General features: G+C 47.8%; 1 protein-coding gene and 2 pseudogenes across 3 annotated transcripts in view; all 3 read right to left on the bottom strand.

Annotated features, from left to right (window-relative positions):
• The window catches only part of PDS5A (PDS5 cohesin associated factor A), a 97,250-nt gene extending 84,948 nt beyond the window's left edge, over positions 1-12,302 (bottom strand). For 2 of the 3 annotated variants that reach the window (XR_009246305.1, XM_012931430.3), the window contains exons 1-2: positions 12,000-12,302; positions 10,848-11,025 (exon numbers count right to left, since the gene is read on the bottom strand). Coding sequence is in view for 1 of the 3 variants with exons in the window: in XM_012931430.3 (XP_012786884.1) it covers positions 10,848-10,985 (138 nt within the window). In the remaining 2 variants the exon portion in view is untranslated. Of the gene's footprint in view, positions 1-10,847; positions 11,026-11,732; positions 11,818-11,999 lie in introns of those variants that run through there. The other variant, XR_009246306.1, reaches the window with a different exon arrangement.
• LOC101519741 (large ribosomal subunit protein uL6-like) lies at positions 6,676-7,208 on the bottom strand (annotated as a pseudogene).
• Positions 12,303-15,980: 3,678 nt separating the features above from the next.
• LOC101524223 (dnaJ homolog subfamily C member 17-like) lies at positions 15,981-16,884 on the bottom strand (annotated as a pseudogene).
• Between the last annotated feature and the right edge of the window lie 4,162 nt (positions 16,885-21,046).

Below are 21,046 nucleotides of genomic sequence, written 5' to 3'. Positions count from 1 at the left end.
TCTTAACCACTTTCTCCAATGCTAGTTAGATATATAATTAAAGAAAACCCAATTTCTGGATAACTTCATCCAGATAAAAAAAGATCTCCATATATAAAAACTCAATCCTCAGAAATACTTTGATATCCGATGGCTTTCTTTTCACAATTAAGGAATTCACCTCTATATTTTATAGTGGTTGGATGAAACATATTTAATTCAATAAACATTTAAAATTATGGAACAATTATACATTGTAAATGAATCCAGTTTTCAAGTATTAAACTAAACAAAACAAAATATGAGCATTAATTTACCACTAATGTTCACACTGAAGCCTCACCACAGAAATGTTGGGAAATTGGGGATAAGCACATACTAAGCATATACTAAAAAATCAAATTCATGCTATAATTAAAATCTAGGTGCATAAATTTCCTTCAATCTTCAGATTTTATACACCCACAATTTTCACACCTAGTGTTATGACTAATTTCAGCAACGAACAGACTCAGCATCAGATGCCATTTAAACAAGAATGCTTTCTGGATGAAAGGACAAAGACGACTCCACAACCTATCCACAAGGTACTATGTTGGTGTGCCTAAAAACTGCTTGTAGGGCACCGCGCTGTGGCCTAGCAGCTAAAGTCCTCGCCTTGAACGCCCAGGGATCCTATTTGGGCGCTGGTTCTAATCCCGGCAGCTCCACTTCCCATCCAGCTCCCTGCTTGTGGCCTGGGAAAGCAGTGGAGGACGGCCCAGAGCTTTGGGACCCTGCACCCGCGTTGGAGACCTGGTTCCCGGCATCGGATCGGCGTGGCACCGGCCGTTGTGCTCACTTGGGGAGTGAATCATTGGAAGGAAGAGCTTCCTCTCTGTCTCTCCTCCTCTCTGTATATCTGGCTTTCCAATAATAAATCTTTAAAAAAAAAAGAAATGTTTATCATCATTGTCTATCCATATTTGAGCATTCAAATACCAGCACTGATGTCACTTTCTTTATAAAATGACTATCAGAAATCTTAGTCATACCTTAATCCAAAGAAACAAATGTAATCCTACCACACAATCAACATTTCAGTTAAAAACAAAATGTGATAATCTCAAGCATTCTTCTTTTAAGTGGAAACCCATTCCAGTGTTATTCCCATGGCAAACCCAGGTTCTCTGAATGCTATTTAGTTACTGGCTTTATAAGTACCAATCATAGCAAACCAATTTTCTAACAAGGAAAGCAACACTTATACACACAGTAGCTCCCACATTTTAAAAATCGCATAATACACAAATACAAAATGAAGTAGAATGCTTAAGGGCCGAAGAACACTATACAGGGACAATTACAAAGCATGCAAAAGCTCCAGATCTGCTACTCTGCACAACATGAAAGCCCAAATGTTAACAGCAAGGAAAAGAAAATTAAGCAAATTTCTTCATTATGTCTGTATTAAACCTTCCACTACAACAGGATGGAAACTTTTGTAAAAAGTTTAGAATTAGAGAGAGCGAGCATGAGCACATTAGCATCCACTGGGTCATTCCCTGAATGCCCACACTGTGGTGGTTGTGTGCACGCACAACGGTCTGGGTCATTCCCCAAACGCCCACACTGTGGTGGGTGTGTGCGCACACACTGGTCTGGGTCCGCCAAGCTAGGAACTGGGAAACTCAATGCAGGCCTCCCACTGGAAGGCAGGAATACAACTGAACACAACTATCTGAACCATCATCCTGCTGCCTCCCAGGGGATGTGTCAGCAGGAAACTAGAATCAAGAGCAAAACCAAACCTCAAACACAAGCACTACAATAAGAACATAAATGTGTTGACCACTAAGTCAAACACCGGCCCCTAGAAATGTCATGTGTTGTTTTAAAAAAAAATGTAATGGCCAGTGTTGACAGTGCGTGAAGCTAACATGTGCATCACTGGCATCCCATTTAGGGAAAGGTTCACCCCCTGGCTGCCTTACTTTCAATCCAGCTCCCTGCTAATGGTCCAGGGAAGCACTGAAAAATGGCCCAGGTGTTGGGGCCTGTCAGATACGCTCCTCGTTTAGCCGGGCTCGGTCTTGGCCGGTGCACCCACCTGTGCAGTGAATCAGTCTATGACTCTTTCAAACAAAAACACAGCTAAAAAAAAAAAAAAAAGAAAATTGGTGTATTTGATTTTATTTCTTTGAAAGGCAGGGAAAGAAAAACCTTCCATTTCCTGGTTCACTTCCCAAATGCCTGAATTTGGCCAGGCTGAAGCCAGGAGACTGAAACTCAACCTGGGGTTCCCATGTGCGTGGCAGGGCCATACATTCTTGAACCACCATCTGAACTTCAAGTCTCCCATGTGGACAGAAGAGATCCAAGTACTTAAAGTCATCTTCTAGGAATCATTAGCACAAAGTTGGATCAGAAGTAGAAGTGCTGGGACTCAAACTGGTACTGACAGGTCACATGCCTTCCAAATGGCAGCTCGATCCACTGAACCACAAGATATGCACAGAGGCGGCTGCTAGGCCTAGCGGTAGAGACATGGCTTGGGACATCCATACCCTGTATCAAAGTTCCAGCATTCTGCTAACGCACACCCTGGGAGGCAGGAGGTGGGGCTCATAGCCATGCTACCTATACGGAACTTTGAGTTCTGAGCTGCTGGCTTCAGTCTGCCCAGCAGAGATAAGGAATGGTATTTGCACTGAAACAGTGAATAAAAGATCTCTGCCTCTTTCAACAGGTAAATATTAAAAATAATAATAACTGTAACTGTAGGGCCTGGCATGATAGCCTGGTGGCTGAAGTTCTCGCCCTGCACGCACTGGGATCCTATACGGGCACCGGTTCGAGTCCCAGCTGCGGCACTTCCCGTCCAGCTCCCTGCTTGTGGCCTGAGAAAGCAGTTGAGGACGGCCCAAAGCCTTGGGACCCTGCACCTGATGTGGGAGACCCGGAGGAAGAAACTACTGGCTTTAGAATGGCTCAGCTCCAACCGTTACGGCTACTTTGGGAGTGAACCAGCAGATGGAAGATGTCTCTCTCTCTCTCTTCTCTGTAAATTTGACTTTCAAAAAATAAATAAAAATAAATCTTAAAAACATTGTACATATTTATGGAATAGAATGGATATTCTAATATATGCATACATTGTACATGATCAAATCAACATAATTAACATATCCACAACCTTAAACACCTATCATTTACAGTAAGAGGACTCAAGCTCCTCCCTTGAAATACCATATATTTTTTGTTCAGTTGATCACCCTAGTATGCAAAGTATCAGAATCTATTCCTCCCACCCAACTGTAACACTGTACAGAGTGTGACCAATCTCTCACCATCCCGCCCCTCCTCTATCCACCTCAGTCCTTTGTAACCTCTAACCTGAACTGCCACAGGCTCCCCATGAACAAAACCACTAGATAAGCTGCCTTTTTGATTTTGGCTATTACAACATAATGTAACATCTTCCTGAGTCATCCATGTAGTCAAAACAAATGCATGCAATACCATATTAGAATGTAGGAGAACAAAATTAAGCAAGATTTTAAAAGTCATAATTTTCCATGACTATAACAATTTAAAAAAACAAATTTTGTTACAGCTTAAAGATTTTACAAATTTCTAAGTTGACTAAAAATATGCTTTTTTTTTTTTTTAAGATTTGTTTAGTTTGTATTGGAATGCAGATAAATAGAGAAGAGACAGTAAGATCTTCCAGCCAATGGCTCACTCCCTAAGTGGCTGCAACAGAGCTGAGCCTAGCCGAAGGCAGGAGCCAGGAGTTTCTTCCGGATTTCCCAAAGAGGTACAGGGTCCTAAGGCTTTGGGCTGTGCTCGACTGCTTTCCCAGGCCACAAGCAGAGAGCTGGATGGGAAGTGGAACAGCCAGGACACAAACCAGCGCCAATATGGGATCCTGGCGCTTGCAAGGTCAAGGACTTCAGCCACCAGGATGCTGCACAGGGCCGGAAGTATGTCTTATCATAAATGAAATCCTTTACTAAATTATGAGTCTACCTAACAGTATACTTAAACTTGCTCCAAGAGTTCCTAGGACAGACAATAGATGGCTAAAAATTTTTTGCTACTTCTTCCTTTGAAAAATAGAGACAGGTCCTAGTGCAGTGGCCTAGTGGCTAATGTCTTACCTAGCACACACTAGAATCCCATATGGCCGTCAGTTCATTTCCTGTGTCCTGGCGGCCCTGCTTTCCATCCAGCTCCCTGCTTGTAGCGTAGGAAAGCAATAGAGGACTCAAAGCTTTGGGACCCTGCACCCACGATGGAGAACCAGGAACTCCTGACTTCAGATCAGCTCAGCTCTGGCCATTGCAGCCACTTGGGGAAGTAATCAGAGGATGGAAGATCTTCCTATCTCTCCTTTCCTCTGTATAGCTGACTTTTCAAAGAATAAATTAATGAATAAATAATCTTAAATACATAAATAAATAACAAGAAAGATAGGGTCAAATTTGTTTCCCTTTGAATATGCTCTAGCCATGACTATTTTAACCAATATAGTAAAATAAAAGTGGTATTGTCAATTCTGGACCAAGTACTCAGCAAATACTATTGTGTTTCAGACCCCTAAGTCCAACTAGTCTGCTTAGGAATACCACGTAAAGAAGCCCTAAGACTATAGCCTAAGAAAGGAGAAAGAGGGCCCAGTGTTGCTCAACGGTGGCTTAAATCACTGCCTGCAGTGTTGGCATCCCATGTGGATGCTGACTCAAGTTGTGGCTGTTCTACTTCTGCACTGACTACCTGCTAACGTTCCCAGGAAGGAAAAGATGGACCAGGCACTTAGGCTCCTGCATCCATGTGGAAGACCTAGAAGAAGCTTCTGGATTCAGCCTAGCCAGCTCCCATCATGGCAGCCATTTCGGGAGTGAACCAGCAGATGGAAGACTTCTCTTTCTCTGCCTGTGTCTTTAACTCTTTCAAAAACAAACATTACCCTCCCCCACCCAAAAAAAGGAGGTGGGAAGCGTCATGGAATACAGCCTTTCAATCAAGGCACAAAGAAAAACCACATGGACCCTTCTGTCTGGAACAACCTTGAATCAGCTGAATATCACTGAATGACTGACAACAGCAGCCGTGTAATTCCACTGTAAGGATAAATTTCACCTTAAATTCTTGATCCATGAGATCGTGAGATAAGAAAATGTAGCCATTGAGGGATGAGTAGAGAAACACAATGAAGAATATACATTCGATGGAATATCACTCAGTCTTACCAGGGAAAGAGATTCTGGGGTTCAGTACCTCAGTGTAGAAAGCTAAGCCTTCGCCCACATCACCAGCATCCCATACAGGTGCTGGTTTGGGTTCTGGCTGCTCTACTATCAATCAGACTCCCTGCTTATGGCCAGGAAAAGCAGCAGAGGCTGAACTAAGTCCTAGGGCTCCTGCACACATGTGGGAAACCCAGAGGAAATACCTGGCTTTGGAACAACCTAGTTCTGGCCCTTGCATCTATTTGAGAAATGAACCAGCATAGAAACTCTGTTTCTCCTCTGTCTGTAACTGCCTTTTCAATAAAAATGTCAGTCTTTTAAAATTAAAAAATGACATTCTCAGCTAAATTTTTTAAAAACTAAATTAAAAATGAAAATAAAAATAGCAAACAAAAGAAATTTTTAAAAATGTATTTATTTATTTTATTACAAAGTCAGATATACAGAGAGGAAGATCTTCCTTCCGTCCAATGATTCACTCCCCAAGTAACCGCAATGGCCAGTACTGTGCCGATCCGAAGCCAGGAGCCAGAAACCTCTTCCAGGTCTCCCACACGGGTGCAGGGTCCCAAGGCATTTGGGCTGTCCTCGACTGCTTTCCCAGGCCACAAGCAGGGAGGGAGCTGGATGGGAAGTGGAGCTTCTGGAATTAGAACCCGCGCCCATATGGGATTCTGGCGCATTCAAGGCTAGGACTTCAGCTGCTAGGCCATGGCGCCGGGCCCATAAAAAAAAAAGCTTTTTTTACGTGCTCACTTTGGCAGCACATATACTAAAATTGGAAAAAAAACAAAAAAAATTTATATAAGAAATTTTTAAAAGTTCTGAGAAATGAGATGACATAGATGAAACACTATTCTAAATTTTTTTAAATTGATCACAAAAGGACAAATATTATATGACTTCACTTATCTGAGAACAAATCCAGAGACAGAAAAGCACAATAGTGATTACTAAGAGCTAAGGAAAGGCAGGCTGGAAAGAGCTATGTAATAGATTCAGAGTTCCAATTATAGAAGATGAAGTGCTAGACAGAGGTGGATCGAGACAGAGGTGGATCAACAGCTGCACGGTCCTGTGCCACAGAACTGTATATCTAAACACAACTGAAATGATACATTTTGGGGCTGCTGTTGTCACATGGTAAATTAAGCCTCTGCCTGCAATACTGCGTAGTTCCATCTCTGATCCAACTCCCTGCTAATGCACCTAGGAAAGCAACAAAGGATGGCTCAAGTCCTCGGGCCCCTGTACCCACAGCAGGCTCAGCAGCAGCTCCTGGCTTCATCCTGGCCAAGATCCTGTTGTTGGGGCCACTTGGGGAGTCAACCTGCAGATTGAACGGTCTGTCTCTCCCTCTTTGTAGTTCTGGCTTTTACTATTTTCCCAATCAATAGATCTTTCATTGCATCATTACAAGATATAATTCAGGGTTTTTCAACAGCTGAAAAACGTTTAGATCTTATTCATCAGCCTTCTGAAATGTCCCCTCAGACAGACACCACCCAAAACTTGCCTGATAATTCTTTTTACTGCTGTTGCCTGCTGAATCAAAGCAGCTGTATTTTAAACAAGTTCAATGTCATTTCCTTCAAGGATTAATCAAACTTTCTGGGCTTGAGATTCTGAGCAAGCAACACCTGGCCTCATCTGAACCCTTAGAATGTATTTTTCATCCAAGAAATTTCACATTCCCACCGCAGACCTGTTTTTCTGGATAACCATGTTAATGGGAAAGTGAGTATATGTTGAACTGATCTTGTAACAGAGGCCCAGTGTCAACTCCCTCAATCATATTCTGGAATTGGCCAGTTCTCTGCGTTTCTCCACCATCTGTCAACTTGGAGCCTCTTTCCCAGGAGGCTGAGTTCTACAATGACGTGACTGAAGTCCCTTCGCAGGGTTCCTCTGGGCCGCTTCACAATCACCACACACCCCTTCAGACAGATGTCGACTTCCAATGTCGATGGTCTGACTGCTGCGAATGGTCTCCATTCTCACAGTTGAAGTGGCAAAGGTAACTTTATCTTTCAAAGGATAAAAAATAAAATGTAGGAGAGGAGGGCAGCACTATGACATAGACTAACCCTCTGTCTGCAGTACTGATGGCTTTAGTTCAAGGCCCAGCTGCTCCACTTGCCATCCAGCTGCCTGCTTATGGTCTGGGAAGTGGAAGATAGCCCAAAACATTGGGACCCTGCACCTGCGTGGGAGACCCAGAGGAAGCTCCTGGCTCCTGATCCAGCTCAGCTCCGACCGTTTTGGCCATTTGGGGAGTGAATCAGCAGATGCAAGATTCTCTTTCTTTTCTCTCCTCTCTGTAACTCTTTCAATAAATAAATAAACTATTATATGCATTTTATCACAAAAAAACTTTTCATGAAGTTTGTTTATGGAGCATCTTGCTATCAGTTATAACACCAGTTAAGACACCCGCTTTCCATATAAAAGTACCTGGTTTCAATCCCTTGTTCCAGCCCCCTGCTAATGCACACCCTGAAAGCCAGCGGTGCCGGGTTAGGTACGGGTTCCCTTTACCATATGGGAAACCCAGACTAAGTTTCCAGCCCCCAGTTTTAGCCTCCTCTATAGTGTAGGTTCTTGGGAAGTAAACTAGTGGGTAGGAGTTCTGTCTCTCTGAAATAAGATAAATAACTTTAAAGGATGACATTTGGCCTAGTGTTTATTAAACTAATCATATTCACAGGGCTAGCATCATAGCATAGCGAGTTAAGTCACCACTGCTGACGCCAGTATCCCCTGGGCACCAGTTAAGAGTCCCAGCTGCTCTGCTGTCAATTCAGTTCCCCACTAATGCACCTAGAAAAGCAGGAGAAGATGTTCCAAGTGCTTGGATCCCTGAACCTATGTGGGAGACCTGAAAGAAGCTGCTGGCTCCTCGGTTTTGCCTGGTCCCACCCTGGCCACTGTGGCCATTTGAGAAATGAACCAATGGATGGAAGACCAATCTCTCTCTCTCTGCCTTTCAAATAAATGAGTTAAAAAAAAAAACAAAACTCATATACCACAGAAGATCAGGTTCCTAGCTCCTGATTCCAACTAAATAATAATTCAAGTCTAGGAGGCAGTACCAGCTCAACTAATTGGATTCCTGCCTCCCCAATCAAATTGATTTCAGGGCTCTTATCTTCAGCCTCACAATGAACCAGCAGATGGGAGCTCTACTTAAATTTATCAGATGTGACTCCTACAGCAGTTTCAGAAGCCACTACTACAGGTAAGAATGGCTTGTGGGGCTTAATATAACGCTCGCTATCCTTCAGATCAGCTGACTAACTTTAGTGGGGTGAGCTGTGATACCTGACTCACAGAAGTTAACGATGGTTCTCAGCTTTATATGACTACGAATGTTCATAATCTCTCACAGGGTTAGTTTCCTCATCCAGAAAGCCAGACAACCAAATAAACTTTACAGTATCTTTTAAGCTATGAAATTTTTAGTATCTACATTATTATTTCTGGGATTCAATCTCAGAGAAAGTACTTAACAGCCATTCAAATCTTTTTCACATTATCCTTCATTTTCAAAGTAAATATTCCTTACATGGGGTTTTGTGGCACAGTGGGGTATGCCACCACTTGGGACACCCACGCTCCACCACATCTGACAGCCTGGGATCAAGTCGTACTTCTGCCTTCCAAATCAGCTTCCCTATACACCTAGAAGGCCCTGCTAGCTCTCTCCTTCTATGGTTGTCTTTTGGGGGCCTGCATTACGACGCCCACAAGGCAGGCATCACAAATCTAGTATCCTGTATTGAAATGGGGTTATATATCCACTTACACTTAACAGCACTTCTGACAGTCAATTATGAAGCAGAAATGCAGTAACGTTCCATTTTTCTAGCAAAATTCAAGCTTTCAGGGACAGCTCTGTGGCAAAGCCAGTTAAGCCACAGCATCTATGTCACTGTCCTAGCTGTTCTACTTTACTCCAGCTTCCTCACATGACTGGAAAAGCAGCACATGACAGTCCAAGGACTTGGGACTCCTGCCACCCACATGGGAGACCTAGAGGGAGTTTCAAGGGTCCTGTCCCAGCTATTGCAGCCATTGGGGAGTGAAACAGTGAATGGAAGACATCTGTCTCTACTTTCCTTTAATTTTGCCTTTCAAATAAAAATATACCTTTAAAACACACACACACACACACACACACACACACACACTTTCAATGTCCTTAATTTAGAAATTTAGTAAGCTTTAAAGATTTGGAAGCAGAAGTTAACAGCATAATGTGTTAAGCCACTGCCTGCCAGGCTGGCATCCCACCATGTGTGCCAAGTTCAAGCCCCACTTGCTCCACTTTCAATCCAGCTCCCTACAAAAATAACATGCTCAGAAAAGCAGTAGAGAACGACCCAAGTGCTTAGACCCTTGTACCCACATGGGAAATGCAGAAGTAGCTCCTTGTCTCAAGGCTGCGGCCTGCTGGAGCCCTGCAGGGTAAAGCTATTTGGGGAGTTCATCAATGAATGAAAGCTCTCTCTCTCAACCTTTCCAATAAATAATTTGTTGTCAAAAGTTCCTAAACGCATTAAAAATTCATAAATTTTAAACATCTGCATATTTCATGTTTTCAGATAGCTAAAACACTCTGAGAAGTAGCAATTAGATACCTCAATTCATGGATAATGTTTAGTGTTAATGTTTTAATGAAAGAAATTACATCTTACTCCTTTCAAACAGGCAACAGTGCACAAAATCCAGTTTAATCTTGGAAACTGCAGAAGATAGAACAGGCTGTACCATTAGCAGAGGTGGACACTAAGCTCCAGCGACACAGGGAAAATACCACTCCAAAACAACACATTTGAACCAAGCGCCCAAGGTCAAAGCTTTGTCAACACCGTTTCTTCTTGGCTGATTCCAACTCTGCACAGGCTCCTTAAACACTCTCCCTCCCTCTTCCAACACCTGCCTTCAGTAGTTCAACACCCTTCCTCCAGATGAACTCACAACTGGCTTCCTGGATGGACTCACAACTAGGCAACAACCAAGAATTCTACAGCCTGCTAGACATCCTGATTGAGAGCTTCACACTGACCCTACGCAGAACAGCGCTAACTCAGCAGGGCTCCTGGGGCTGGCAGCTGGTCACTGCCAGCCTTTAGAGTGGACCAACCGACAGAAGTACTCGCCAATAAACAACCAAAAATACTTAACAGAGCCAGGACACTTCTTAAACTGCTCAGAATATACCAACTCAAACCATCACCTCACTTGAACCCTGAATTTAAGTCAGTACCTCAGGCTATACATATGTAAGTTCTGGGACATGAAAAAATCATGGCAGTTTTTTTTTAATGCCTTCTGTGCAGAAGCTCATGGAAACAGGAACCTCCTTAAGCCATTTACTGCTTACATGTAAGGTTGCAAGCCACTGTGAAGAGTATTCTTCTATTCTTATACTCGGAAAACGGATACACATACTTACTAAAATCACACTCCTTTTCCCACAATGTTATATCCCTGTGGATATAACAAGACGGAACAATACCAGAGGGTGGTAAGGCAGAAGACAACACCAGACCTCCAACACCTTGGAAGATGAAGCTCTTTTAAGAGCCAAGCGTGTGTCACAGTGGCAGACGTTCCAGCCAAAAAGCCTACCTTCAGCCGTTTGATCATCTCGTCGGTGGTGATCTTGTCAGTGATCTCCTTCACCCCCGGTGGGTAGGCGATCTTCCCATCGGCGCTCACGACGCCGCAGAGGGCAGTGGCAGGCTTGGGCTGCGCCGTGTAGTCCATCCTGGGGGACAACTTCTCTTTCACAGTCCTCTACCGGCCTCTATCGGTCAGAAAACCAAAGTTCAGCGCGAAAGGGGCGACTTTGTAACCTCTTTTTTCATTTAAAAAAAAAAAAAAAAAGATCTCTCCTCGGGAGAGGGCCCTTGCTCCCCGGCAGGCCAGGCACCCGGCCACGGCCCCGCCACCCACCCGCTCGCTTCCTCCCGGTTCTGGGGACCCCGGCCGGGCGCCCGCCGTCCCTCCCCACCCCCACCCCGCGCCGGCGCCGCCAGCCCCGGGGCCCACGGGGCTCCCCGGGCAGCAGCAGCCGCCGCGGCCGCGGGAGGCGCCGAAGCAGCGCCAAGGAGTTTCCCATTCCGCCTTTCACAATGAAATCCACTCCGGAGCTCCAAGGCCCCAAGTTTGGCGGCCTCGGGAGGGGCCGTTGAGGACCCCAAGGCCCTCGGCTCGGCCGCAGAGAAGCGCCCCGTCCCCGCTTGGCCGGTCCACTCCAGGGAAAGGTTTCGCGAGGCCTAGAAGGCTCGGCTTAGGCCGCAAAACTAGGGAGCCCGCCGGACCGGCATGCAGCCGAGGCTCCCGGGGAACAAAATGCCCTTTCCCGGGCGAGCCGGGCGCCCCCCGCCCTACCGGCGGTCCCCACCGGCTCCGGCCCCTCCTCCGTCCCGCTCCCCCACCCCCGCGGGTGGAGAAAACAGCAACCCTCCACCCGCAACCCCACGCCAGGAAGCGGCTGACGCGGCTCCGCACTTCACATTTTGTTCCTTCCAACTTCGGCTGGTGGACGCCGGAGGCTTCCTGTGCCCCCCGGCCCCTCGGCGCCGCCCGGCCTCGCCGAGGCCTTCCCGGCACCTCCCGGCGGCAAGCCGAGCCGGGCCGGGCCTCGGACCCGCCGTTCCCCCTCCACTTCCACCTCCAAACCCCACAGCAGCACCACCGCCAGCACCACTCCGCTCTCCCCTTCCGTCCCCTCCCTCCAGCAGCCGAGGGCGGGAGCCGAGCCGCCGCCGCCTTTACCTCCTCTTCATGCGGGCGGAAGGTGCATCGAGCGCACGGGCCTCTGTCAGGTGGTTGCGCCGCCGCCCCTCGTCGGGATGCACACAAAGCGGCTCCGCGGGTCCCGCCGCCCGCCCCGGAGCGGCGCTGGGGCTGGCGGTGCCGAGGAGGAGCCGCCGCCGCCGCCGCCGCCGCGGGGGGAGACGCGGGCCGAGCGTGCACTGCGCGGGGAGACACTGCCGCTCTCCGTCGGGCCGAGGAAGAGCAGCTCCGGCTCCTCCGGGAGCGTAGGCGCGGGTGTCGGCCCGGGAGCCACACACACACACACACGCACGCACGCCCTTCTCGCCCCGCCTCGGCCGGGCGGGGACCGACGACCCGGACCCGGACGCCCCACGCAGCGGTCGCGCGCCCGGCCCTCGCTGCCCCGGGAAGCCGGCGCCTCGCGCCCGCGCGCGCGCACACACACAAACACACACACACACACACACACACACCGGCCGGTCACGCGAGCGGCGCGAGAGCACGCGAGAGCACAGCGCGCGCCTCGCTCCCTCCCCTTCCTCCGCCGGCCGTGCCTCCGCCTCCCTTGGGCCTGAGGCGCCAGCACGCGGAGCCCACAGCGCCGCCGTCCGGTTGGCGCCAAGAGCCGCGGCTCGGGGGGCGCCTCAGGCCGGACGCGGGCTACCGGGTCAGGGCGCGCGGGAGGCGGAGCTCTGAGGGCGGGAAGCGAACCCCGGTCCCCGCGGCCTGGAGAGGGTGTCGGCGGCGAGCGGAGACTCGATGACTTTGTGGGGCGATCTTCCTGACGGACAGAATGTCCCGGTGAAAATTAACTTTCTTTCCTCCCCAGAGACAAATCTGTCAGCTAAGAGGAAAGTTTAGCCACATGGCACAGGGGCGGGGGCTGCTCCTTCTCGCGTCGCCTTTACCCCCTTAGATCTTTAAAGTTACTGCTGGAAAAACTGCAAAATATCCAAAGTGCAGTCAGTCCAGCATTTCTTTTTTTTTTTTTTTTTTTAAATTACAAAGTCAGATATACTGAGAGGAGGACAGAGAGGAAGTGGAGCTGCCGGGATTAGAACCAGCGGCCATATGGGATCAAGGCAAGGACCTTAGCCACTAAGCCATGCTGCCGAGCCCAGCACTTCTTAAAGTGTGGCCTTTGGGCACCGGTTCTCACAGTCGCTTTGGGAACGGATTGAAAACATGTTTCCACCCCGATGAAAACCTTCAGATTCAGGATCACGCTAGAGTGGAACCCCAAAATAAGCATTTTTACAGATTAGCCAGGTCAGTATGGGAGAAGTGCTATGTTTTGAAGTGTTTTAAACATACCGAAAGATTTAACTTCTTTCATTAAGAGGAATACAACCACCAGGTGTGTCCAATTTAAGAAAAAGAATTAAAGCAAGTAAACCTCAGTAACAAAATTCCTGGAGGGGAAAGCTCAGCTGTTCGGACTCTCCCCCTGCCAAGTTGAGCATGATAGTCCCTGATTTATTTAAACCATTCTTGCTGCTTTTCCTGGTCCTGCCTCTCCTGCTCCCAAATTCTTGAACTTAATCTTTGGAGATACTAAAGGGACTGACCCTCACTGCGTTCTTTCTTCAAGCATAAAGGAAGGGAGCAGTCATCTTGGACTCCACAATTGCCGATTTGATAGAACTCTGTGGAAAATCAATGCTTTCCTTGCTTTTTGTGTCTAAGAGTGGCAAGCAGGATGTCCTACAGACTGTCCTTGGTCAACCTGGTAAGCTGACCCAAAGCTACTCTTTTTAGACAATCGCTCACACTTTTGATGTTTTCTTCATTTTTTTGTTTGAGTAAATTAAAAGGGATGCTTCTGTTTTTCATTCTTACTCTGAGTCATTTACTCAGGATTAAATGAGAGTTTCTCAGTAGGTACAGACTTTTTTTTTAGAATACTATCCTCTGTGGTTCTTTTCTATTTGGTAAGATTTTTTTTTAAAGGTTTATTTATTTTTATTACAAAGTCAGATATATACAGAGAGGAGGAGAGATAGAGAGGAAGATTTTCCGTCTGATGGTTCACTCCCCAAGTGACTGCAATGGCTGGTGCTCTGCCAATCCAGAGCCGGGATGCAGGAACTTCCTCCAGGTCTCCCACGCAGGTGCAGGGTCCCAAGGCCCTGGGCCATCCTCCACTGCTTTCCCAGGCCACAAGCAGGGAGCTGGGTGGGAAGTGGAGCTGCTGGGATTAGAACTGGCACCCATATGGGATCCCGGGGCGTTCAAGGCGAGGACTTTAGCTGCTAGGCCACGGGCCGGTCCCGGTACATACTATTTATACAATCTGTTATATGGTTAGTATTGTAAAATGTGTGGGCCCAGTGTGATGGGCTGAATGGCTAAGCCTTCACATTGAAAGCACTGGCATCCCCTGTGGGCATCAGTTTGTGTCCCCACTGCTTCACTCCCCAATCAACTCCCGGTTTATGGCCTGGGAAAGCAGTGGAGGATGCCCCAAAGCCTTGGAACCCTGCACCTCCATGGGAGACCTAGAAGAAACTCCTGGCATTGGATCGGTTTAGCTACAACCATTGTGGCCACTTGGGGAGTGAATGAGCAGACAGATTTTTCTATCTCTCCTCTGTAATTCTCCCTGCCTTTCCAATAAATATCTTTAAAAAACATTTTTGGGGGGACCTAGCATGGTACCCTGTAACTAAAATCCTTGCCTTGCATGTGCTGGGATCCCATATGGGTGCCGCCAGTTCATATCCTGGCTGCTATACTTCCCTTCCAACTCCCTACTTGTTGTCTGGGAAAGCAGTGGAAGACGGCCCAAAGCCTTGGACCCTGCGCCCATATGGGAGATCCAGAAAAAGCTCCTGCCTCCAGCCTGGCGCCATGGCCTAGCAGCTAAAGTCCTTGCCTTGTACGTGCCCCGGGATCCCATATGGGCGCTGGTTCTAATCCCAGCAGCTGCACTTCCCATCCAGCTCCCTGCTTGCGGCCTGGGAAAGCAGTGGAGGACAGCCCAAAGCCTTGGGGCCTGCACCTGCATCGAGGCCTGGAGAAAGTTCCTGGCTCCTGGCTCCGGATTGGCGCAGCACCCGCCGTTGCAGTCACTTGGGGAGTGAACCATCAGACGGAAGATCTTCCTCTCTGTCTCTCCTCCTCTCTGTATATCTGACTTTGTAATGAAAATAAAATAAATCCGGATGGGAAGTGGAGCTGCCGCAATTAGAACCAGCACCCATATGGGATCCCAGGGGGTTCAAGGCGAGGACTTTAGCTGCTAGGCCATGCTGCCGGGCCCTAAAATTTATTTTAAATTTTAGATGGTGTTAACATAGTTGACCAGAGTGGGATGTATCAAGGGTTAGGGAAAATGGGTGTGATCATAGTTTACATATTCTGATTCTCCTTGTTTCAGGGGCAAGGGGGTAGGGGGGACGGGGAAGGATATGGAAAAACTTAAGTCATGTCATGTAAGTAGCACTCCACTTCCAACAGGTTTACTAGTCAAGTAGCAGTTATAATGCAAAAGAAGCTGGTATTTATGTTTTCTTTTGGTGACACTGCTTTCTTTCTTGGAAACTTCTCTGACTTGGAAAGTGAGGGGCAGTCTCGCACCTTCATTGAAAGTGAAGGGGACATTGATCAGCGGCACTTTATCACGTGGTCCTGTTAGCTGTAGCCAAGTCCCTGGTGAGAGGGGCTTGGCTAGGAGTGAGGTGTGCTGACATGCAGGCTTCGTCATGAGTTTGGGGCCTTTGGGTAGGTTCAGTCTGTCCCTGGAGCTACCTCAGTTTATGCATTTCCCCCTGGGTCTGTGAGCAGCATGCTGTCATCTGGATATTAGTTTGGGTGCCCCAAAGGCTTGGGTCTCTGAAGTCCTATGTTAATGGCAACAGTTCAAAAAAACTAAGCTAAAATTATACTCTCAAGGAACATGTCTTTCCTGTTAGAAGTTAATGAGTGCCTTTTATTATGATTATTAATTAATTATCATTATTATTAACTAACAGAAGTTTATTGCAGGGACTTCCAAAAAGGGCTATGTGTTGGGGGTCCTGGACAGAAGCTATGTGGGCGAGCCTTCCATGCCGTCGCCTGCACCTGGGCAGTCAGCTGCCGCTGCTCTGCAGCCTGACGCACGTGCAGCAGGCCCAGGCTCTCCTAGTCCCTTTCTGACAGCACCGAGCCCTTTGGCAGTCCTGGGTAGCCAGAGCCCGTGGCATCCTGGGACTGTCCCTCCAACCAGGAGATCATCAGTGGATTATCAACCAGGCCCACTTCATTCTGCACAGCCAGCTCTGTGGTCTTAAGAGTCGTAAACTCCACCATAGCAAGGCCTGGTCTCTTACTGGCTAACACCAGGTGGAATACACCACCGTACTGCAGGAGGACATCTCTGGAGTAGCCGCCGTGGGGGCACTCCCATTTCAACTTGAGTTTGGGGGTTCCTTGGGCTTCAGCATCTTTCTCCTTTCTTCTCAGCCTCTGCTCTGGCTCCTGGATCAGACTCTGCTGCTCGTGCGGTTGTTGAGAGGTATTGAGTCTCAAGCGTTCAATCTCTTGCTCGAACATCCTGGTGCTGTGGCTCTTGGCCTCCTGTACCTGCCCCTTCCACGCCTATGAGTTGAGCTTCGTTTTTCTTCTTTTCTCATCAAGCTTCTGGGTCCTCTTGGCTGCCTGCTTCTGGGCTGTCCTGACCTTGTCATAGGCAACCCTGGCTGTGGCATAGGTCAGTATTGCCAAGGCCTGGCAGAACTGGTGGAAGAGTTGGGCTGCTTCAGGATTGTCGGGATTTTCGTCTGGATGGCAGGAGAGTCTTCTGCAGACAGGCCTTCTTAACCTCTTCATGCGTAGCCTTCTTCTCAGTGCCTAGTAGTGTGTTTATGTCCATCTGTAAGAGCTCCTTGCTGACTGCCATGGCTCCAGCTTTTTTTAAAAAACGCTGTTGTCCTTACCTTCTCTTTCTGTGGGGGTCTCTGCATCTCCCACGTGGGTACAGTGACCCAAGGAACTGAGTCATCCTCCACTGCTTTCTGAGGCCATAAGCAGGAACCTGGGTTGAAAGCAGGGCAGCTAGCACTTGAACTGGTGCCCATGTGGGATGCCAGTGTCACAGACAGAGGATTAGTCTACTACACCACGGCATCAGCCCCAGTCATAAATGTCTTAGGGGGCCCAGTGGGATGCATGGGAGCCAGGATGAAATGTGGGCCCTGCTTGGGCTAGGCTAAGTTATCCCAACTAAACCAAGCCAGGTTACAGTAACCGTTGGCATAAGTGTGGGTCAGGTCTGGGAGAGGGCCAGACTGGGCCAGTTCATAGCAGCCACTGGCAGATGTGAGAATCAGGACAGGGTACAGAACAGGTTGGGTTGTTTCACAATGACAGTTCACATTAGGGCCGGAGGGGTGGGGGATGGCTGGCCTGGGCTAGGCTGCAGCACCCATCAGCATGAGCTGGAACTGGGGGCAAGCCAGGCTATTACACCCACTGGTGAAAGCTCAAGTGAGGCAAGCCATTGCCACTCTGGGCTGCAGCTCCCACTAGCACACATGAAACCCAGGATAGGAGGCAAGCCCAGTAGGAGAGCTGCAGGAGTTTCCCTGTTGGGCCACTGCTCCTGCTGGTGAATGCAAGAGGTAGGACTAGGGGCAGATCAGTCTGGGAAGGACTACAAAGCCCTTTGCCCTCATATGAGCTAGGTTAGGGGGAGAGCCAGGCTGAAGTGACCATGTCCACTGGTGCAGGCATGAGCCAGAAAAGTACAGGCTGGTTGGGCTTTGCTGCAGCATTGACTAACAGGTGCTGGGAATGGAATGTAGGCAAGTCCTGTCAGGTTACTCAGTAGAACCACCTGGAAAGTGCAAGATCCAGGGCTGGGAGTGGGACTAATAGGGAAATTGTGGGCATCTCTGCTGGTCTGCAGCTCCCGTTGGTGAGCATGATATCCAGGGCTGGGGGAGGCCTGGATGGACAGGCAGCGGCAAACTGCCAGTATGAGTGTGGGCTGGACAGTGAATCAGTTGTGCTGAGCTAGGCTGCAGCACCTGTTGATGTGTTCAAGAGCCGAATGGAATGTGGGACAGACTAAACCAGTCTGCTGCATATACCACATGTCCAGGAACTGGGGCTGGGGCAGGCCTAGTTGGGGTTATCAGGGGTTGCTCCAGTTAAGCTGCAGTTCTCAGTGGTGTACATGAGAGCCAAGTGTATGGTGAGCAGGATTAGGCTAGGCCACAGAATCCATTGGTTTGTGTATGAGATAGAGCTGGGAACAGAACTGACCAGGTGACAGCAACCACCAATGTGTTTGTAGGCAAATTTGGGTGATAGACTGAACCAGACCCTGCACTGGCTGACACACACAAGAGTCAGGTTGGGGTCACTTCTGGTGAGGTTTCTTTGGAGAACCCCCTCAACTGGATAATTAGCCTCAGAACTCCAACAACAGTGAAAATCACAGGATCGTGGAATGCACTGTCAGAACTGGGTCTCCACGGTTGTTGAAGCCTGTGCAGTGGACAGCATGCCCAGACGCTCATGGAGGACGTGACAGCCAGTTCATTGAGGCCTGCAGAAGATGTCAAGTACCATGGAGGACAGAACAAACTGGACAACTCTCCTGGTCAAGCTTTGACAGCGAGTATCTGGATGAATCGAGACTCTAAAGTACACCATGTATGTAAATAGACTTTGAAAGGATTTCCACACTCTTAGAGTATTGAAATCAACAGCATTTCAGATCCAAATCACTTAAGCAGTACTCTCAGAACATGCTCCATGTGCTCGCTTCGGCAGCACGTATACTAGAACATGCTCCACATTGGGGACCCTGGGATGACATCAGGTGGCCTTCCCCCATTCCTGGTTCTGATGTGATTGGGCTGCTGGGAGCGCACACTATCCTTCTGTCCCCACTTACCCCAGATACAGGGAGGAAAAAGGAGATTGGAGGCAGGTGTCTCATTCACTTTCTCCATTTTCTCGACTCCCTACACCCTGTTCATTGCTCCACATGCGCATGCAGCCCTCTGAACTATGTAAACATCATCAAAAATACAATGAATTATTACTATTTTTAAAAGATTTATTTATTTTTATTGGAAAGTCAGATTTACACAGAGAAGGAAACAGAAGATCTTCCATCCAATGGTTCACTACCCTTGTGGGAGACCTGAAAGAGGCTCCTGGCTTCGGATTGGCTTAGCTACGGCCATTGCAGCCACAGACAGATTGAACCAGCAAATGGAAGATAGTTTTCTCTCTCTTTCCTTCTCTGTAAATCTACCTTCCCAGAAAAAATAAATAAAATTCCATCCTCTGACTCATTCCCCAAGTGGCCACAATGGCTGGAGCTGAGCCCATATGAAACAGGGAGCCAGGAGCCTCTCCAGGTCTCCCACGCATATGCAGGATACCAAAGCTTTGGGCCAACCTTGACTGCTTTCCAAGGCCATAATCAAGGAGCTGTATGGGAAGTGGAGCAGCTGGGACGTGAACCAGAGAGCATATGGGATCCTGGCATTGGCAAGGCGAGAATTTAGCTGTTGAGCTATGATGCTGATCCTGAATCTTATTTTTAAATGTATTTCCTGAGTTTAATCAGTTCAGTGTCCAGGGCTGGGCCAGGCAAAAGTCCAAAGCTAGGAACTCCATAGTGGTCTCCCACATGGTAAGGGTCCATGCAGTAGGCCCTATCTCTTGCTGCCTTTGTTTACAAGCTGTCAGGAAATTGGATCAGGATGAAGCAGCTGGGACTCAAACTGGTGTTCTAAAATGGAATGCTGGGGTTGCAAGTAGAGGCTTAATCCACTGCTCCGTAACTCCAGTCCTAGATGAAACTTACAGAGTTCTTTGTATGACCACACTGACAGATACAGAAGAATGTTTTTATTAATTTTTATTTAAAATCAGCATCAACGTCAAGGATTGCACTGATGAAAAACTAGGATTTGATTATTTATGTTAACACAGCAAGGTTTTCTTGGAGTATTGGTCTGCTCTTAATAGGAATTTATAAGAAGGTTTTCTTTACCTTTGAAGGCAATTGGTCTTGGAAACAAACATTCCGGGTTTCTTCAAGATGATTTCCCATGTTTCTTTCTTTTCTTTTTTTTTTTTTTTTTTTTTTTTTTTTAGGTATTTCATTATTTAAGAGCTAAGGCCTCTCTACTATAGAGCTAATATTTTCTTTCTCTCTGTTTCAACTTCCTTCTATAAATGTGCCTTTCCAAAAAAAAAAAAAGGTATCTTTTTTTTGTTTGTTTAATCACAAAGTCAGATATACAGAGAGGAGGAGAGACAGAGAGGAAGATCTTCCATCTGATGATTCGCTCCCCAAGTGACTGCAATGGCTGGTGCTTCGCCGATCCAAAGCCAGGAGCCAGAAACTTCTTCCAGGTCTCCCACATGGGTGCAAGGTCCCAAAGCATTGGGCTGTCCTCGACTGCTTTCCCAGGCCACAAGCAGGGAGCTGGATGGGAAGTGGAGCTGCTGGGATTAGAACTGGCACCCGTATGGGATCCCAGCGTGTTCAAGGCGAGGACTTTAGCTTTTAGGCCACGCCACCAGGTCCAAAAGGAATCTTTATTTAAGAAAAGAAAGAAGAAAGTTCCTGAAGAAGGCCATATCAGAAAATAACAAGAAAACAGGATTTATACATCCTCACTGGAAATGCAGATTTACAGAGAGAAGACGAGACAGAGAGAAAGATCTTCCATCTGCTGGTTCGCTCCCCAAGTGGCCATAGCAGCCAGAGCCAAGCCTATCTGAAGCCAGAAGCCATGAGCTTCTTATGGGTCTCCCACACAGGTGCAGGGTCCCAAGGCTTTGGACCATTCTCTACTGCTTTCCCAGGCCACAAGCAGGGAGCTGGATGGGAAGTGGAGCAGCTAAGACACGAAGTGGTGCCCAAAAAGGGGTGTAGCACTTGATGGATGATTAACCCGTTGAGCCAACACACCAGCTTGATACTTTTCTTTTGCTCCCCACCTGATCTCACAAGAATTCAGGAACTATATGTGAATGTTATTTGTATGATAATGCAGTTATCAAAGTTCAATAAGAACCTGCTCTTTATT

This window comes from Ochotona princeps, chromosome 11 (genome assembly GCF_030435755.1).
Source record: "Ochotona princeps isolate mOchPri1 chromosome 11, mOchPri1.hap1, whole genome shotgun sequence".
In the NCBI taxonomy this organism is placed as follows: Eukaryota; Metazoa; Chordata; class Mammalia; order Lagomorpha; family Ochotonidae; genus Ochotona; species Ochotona princeps.
Note: the sequence above shows the minus strand (reverse complement) of the source record. Positions and strands in the feature narration are given on the sequence as shown.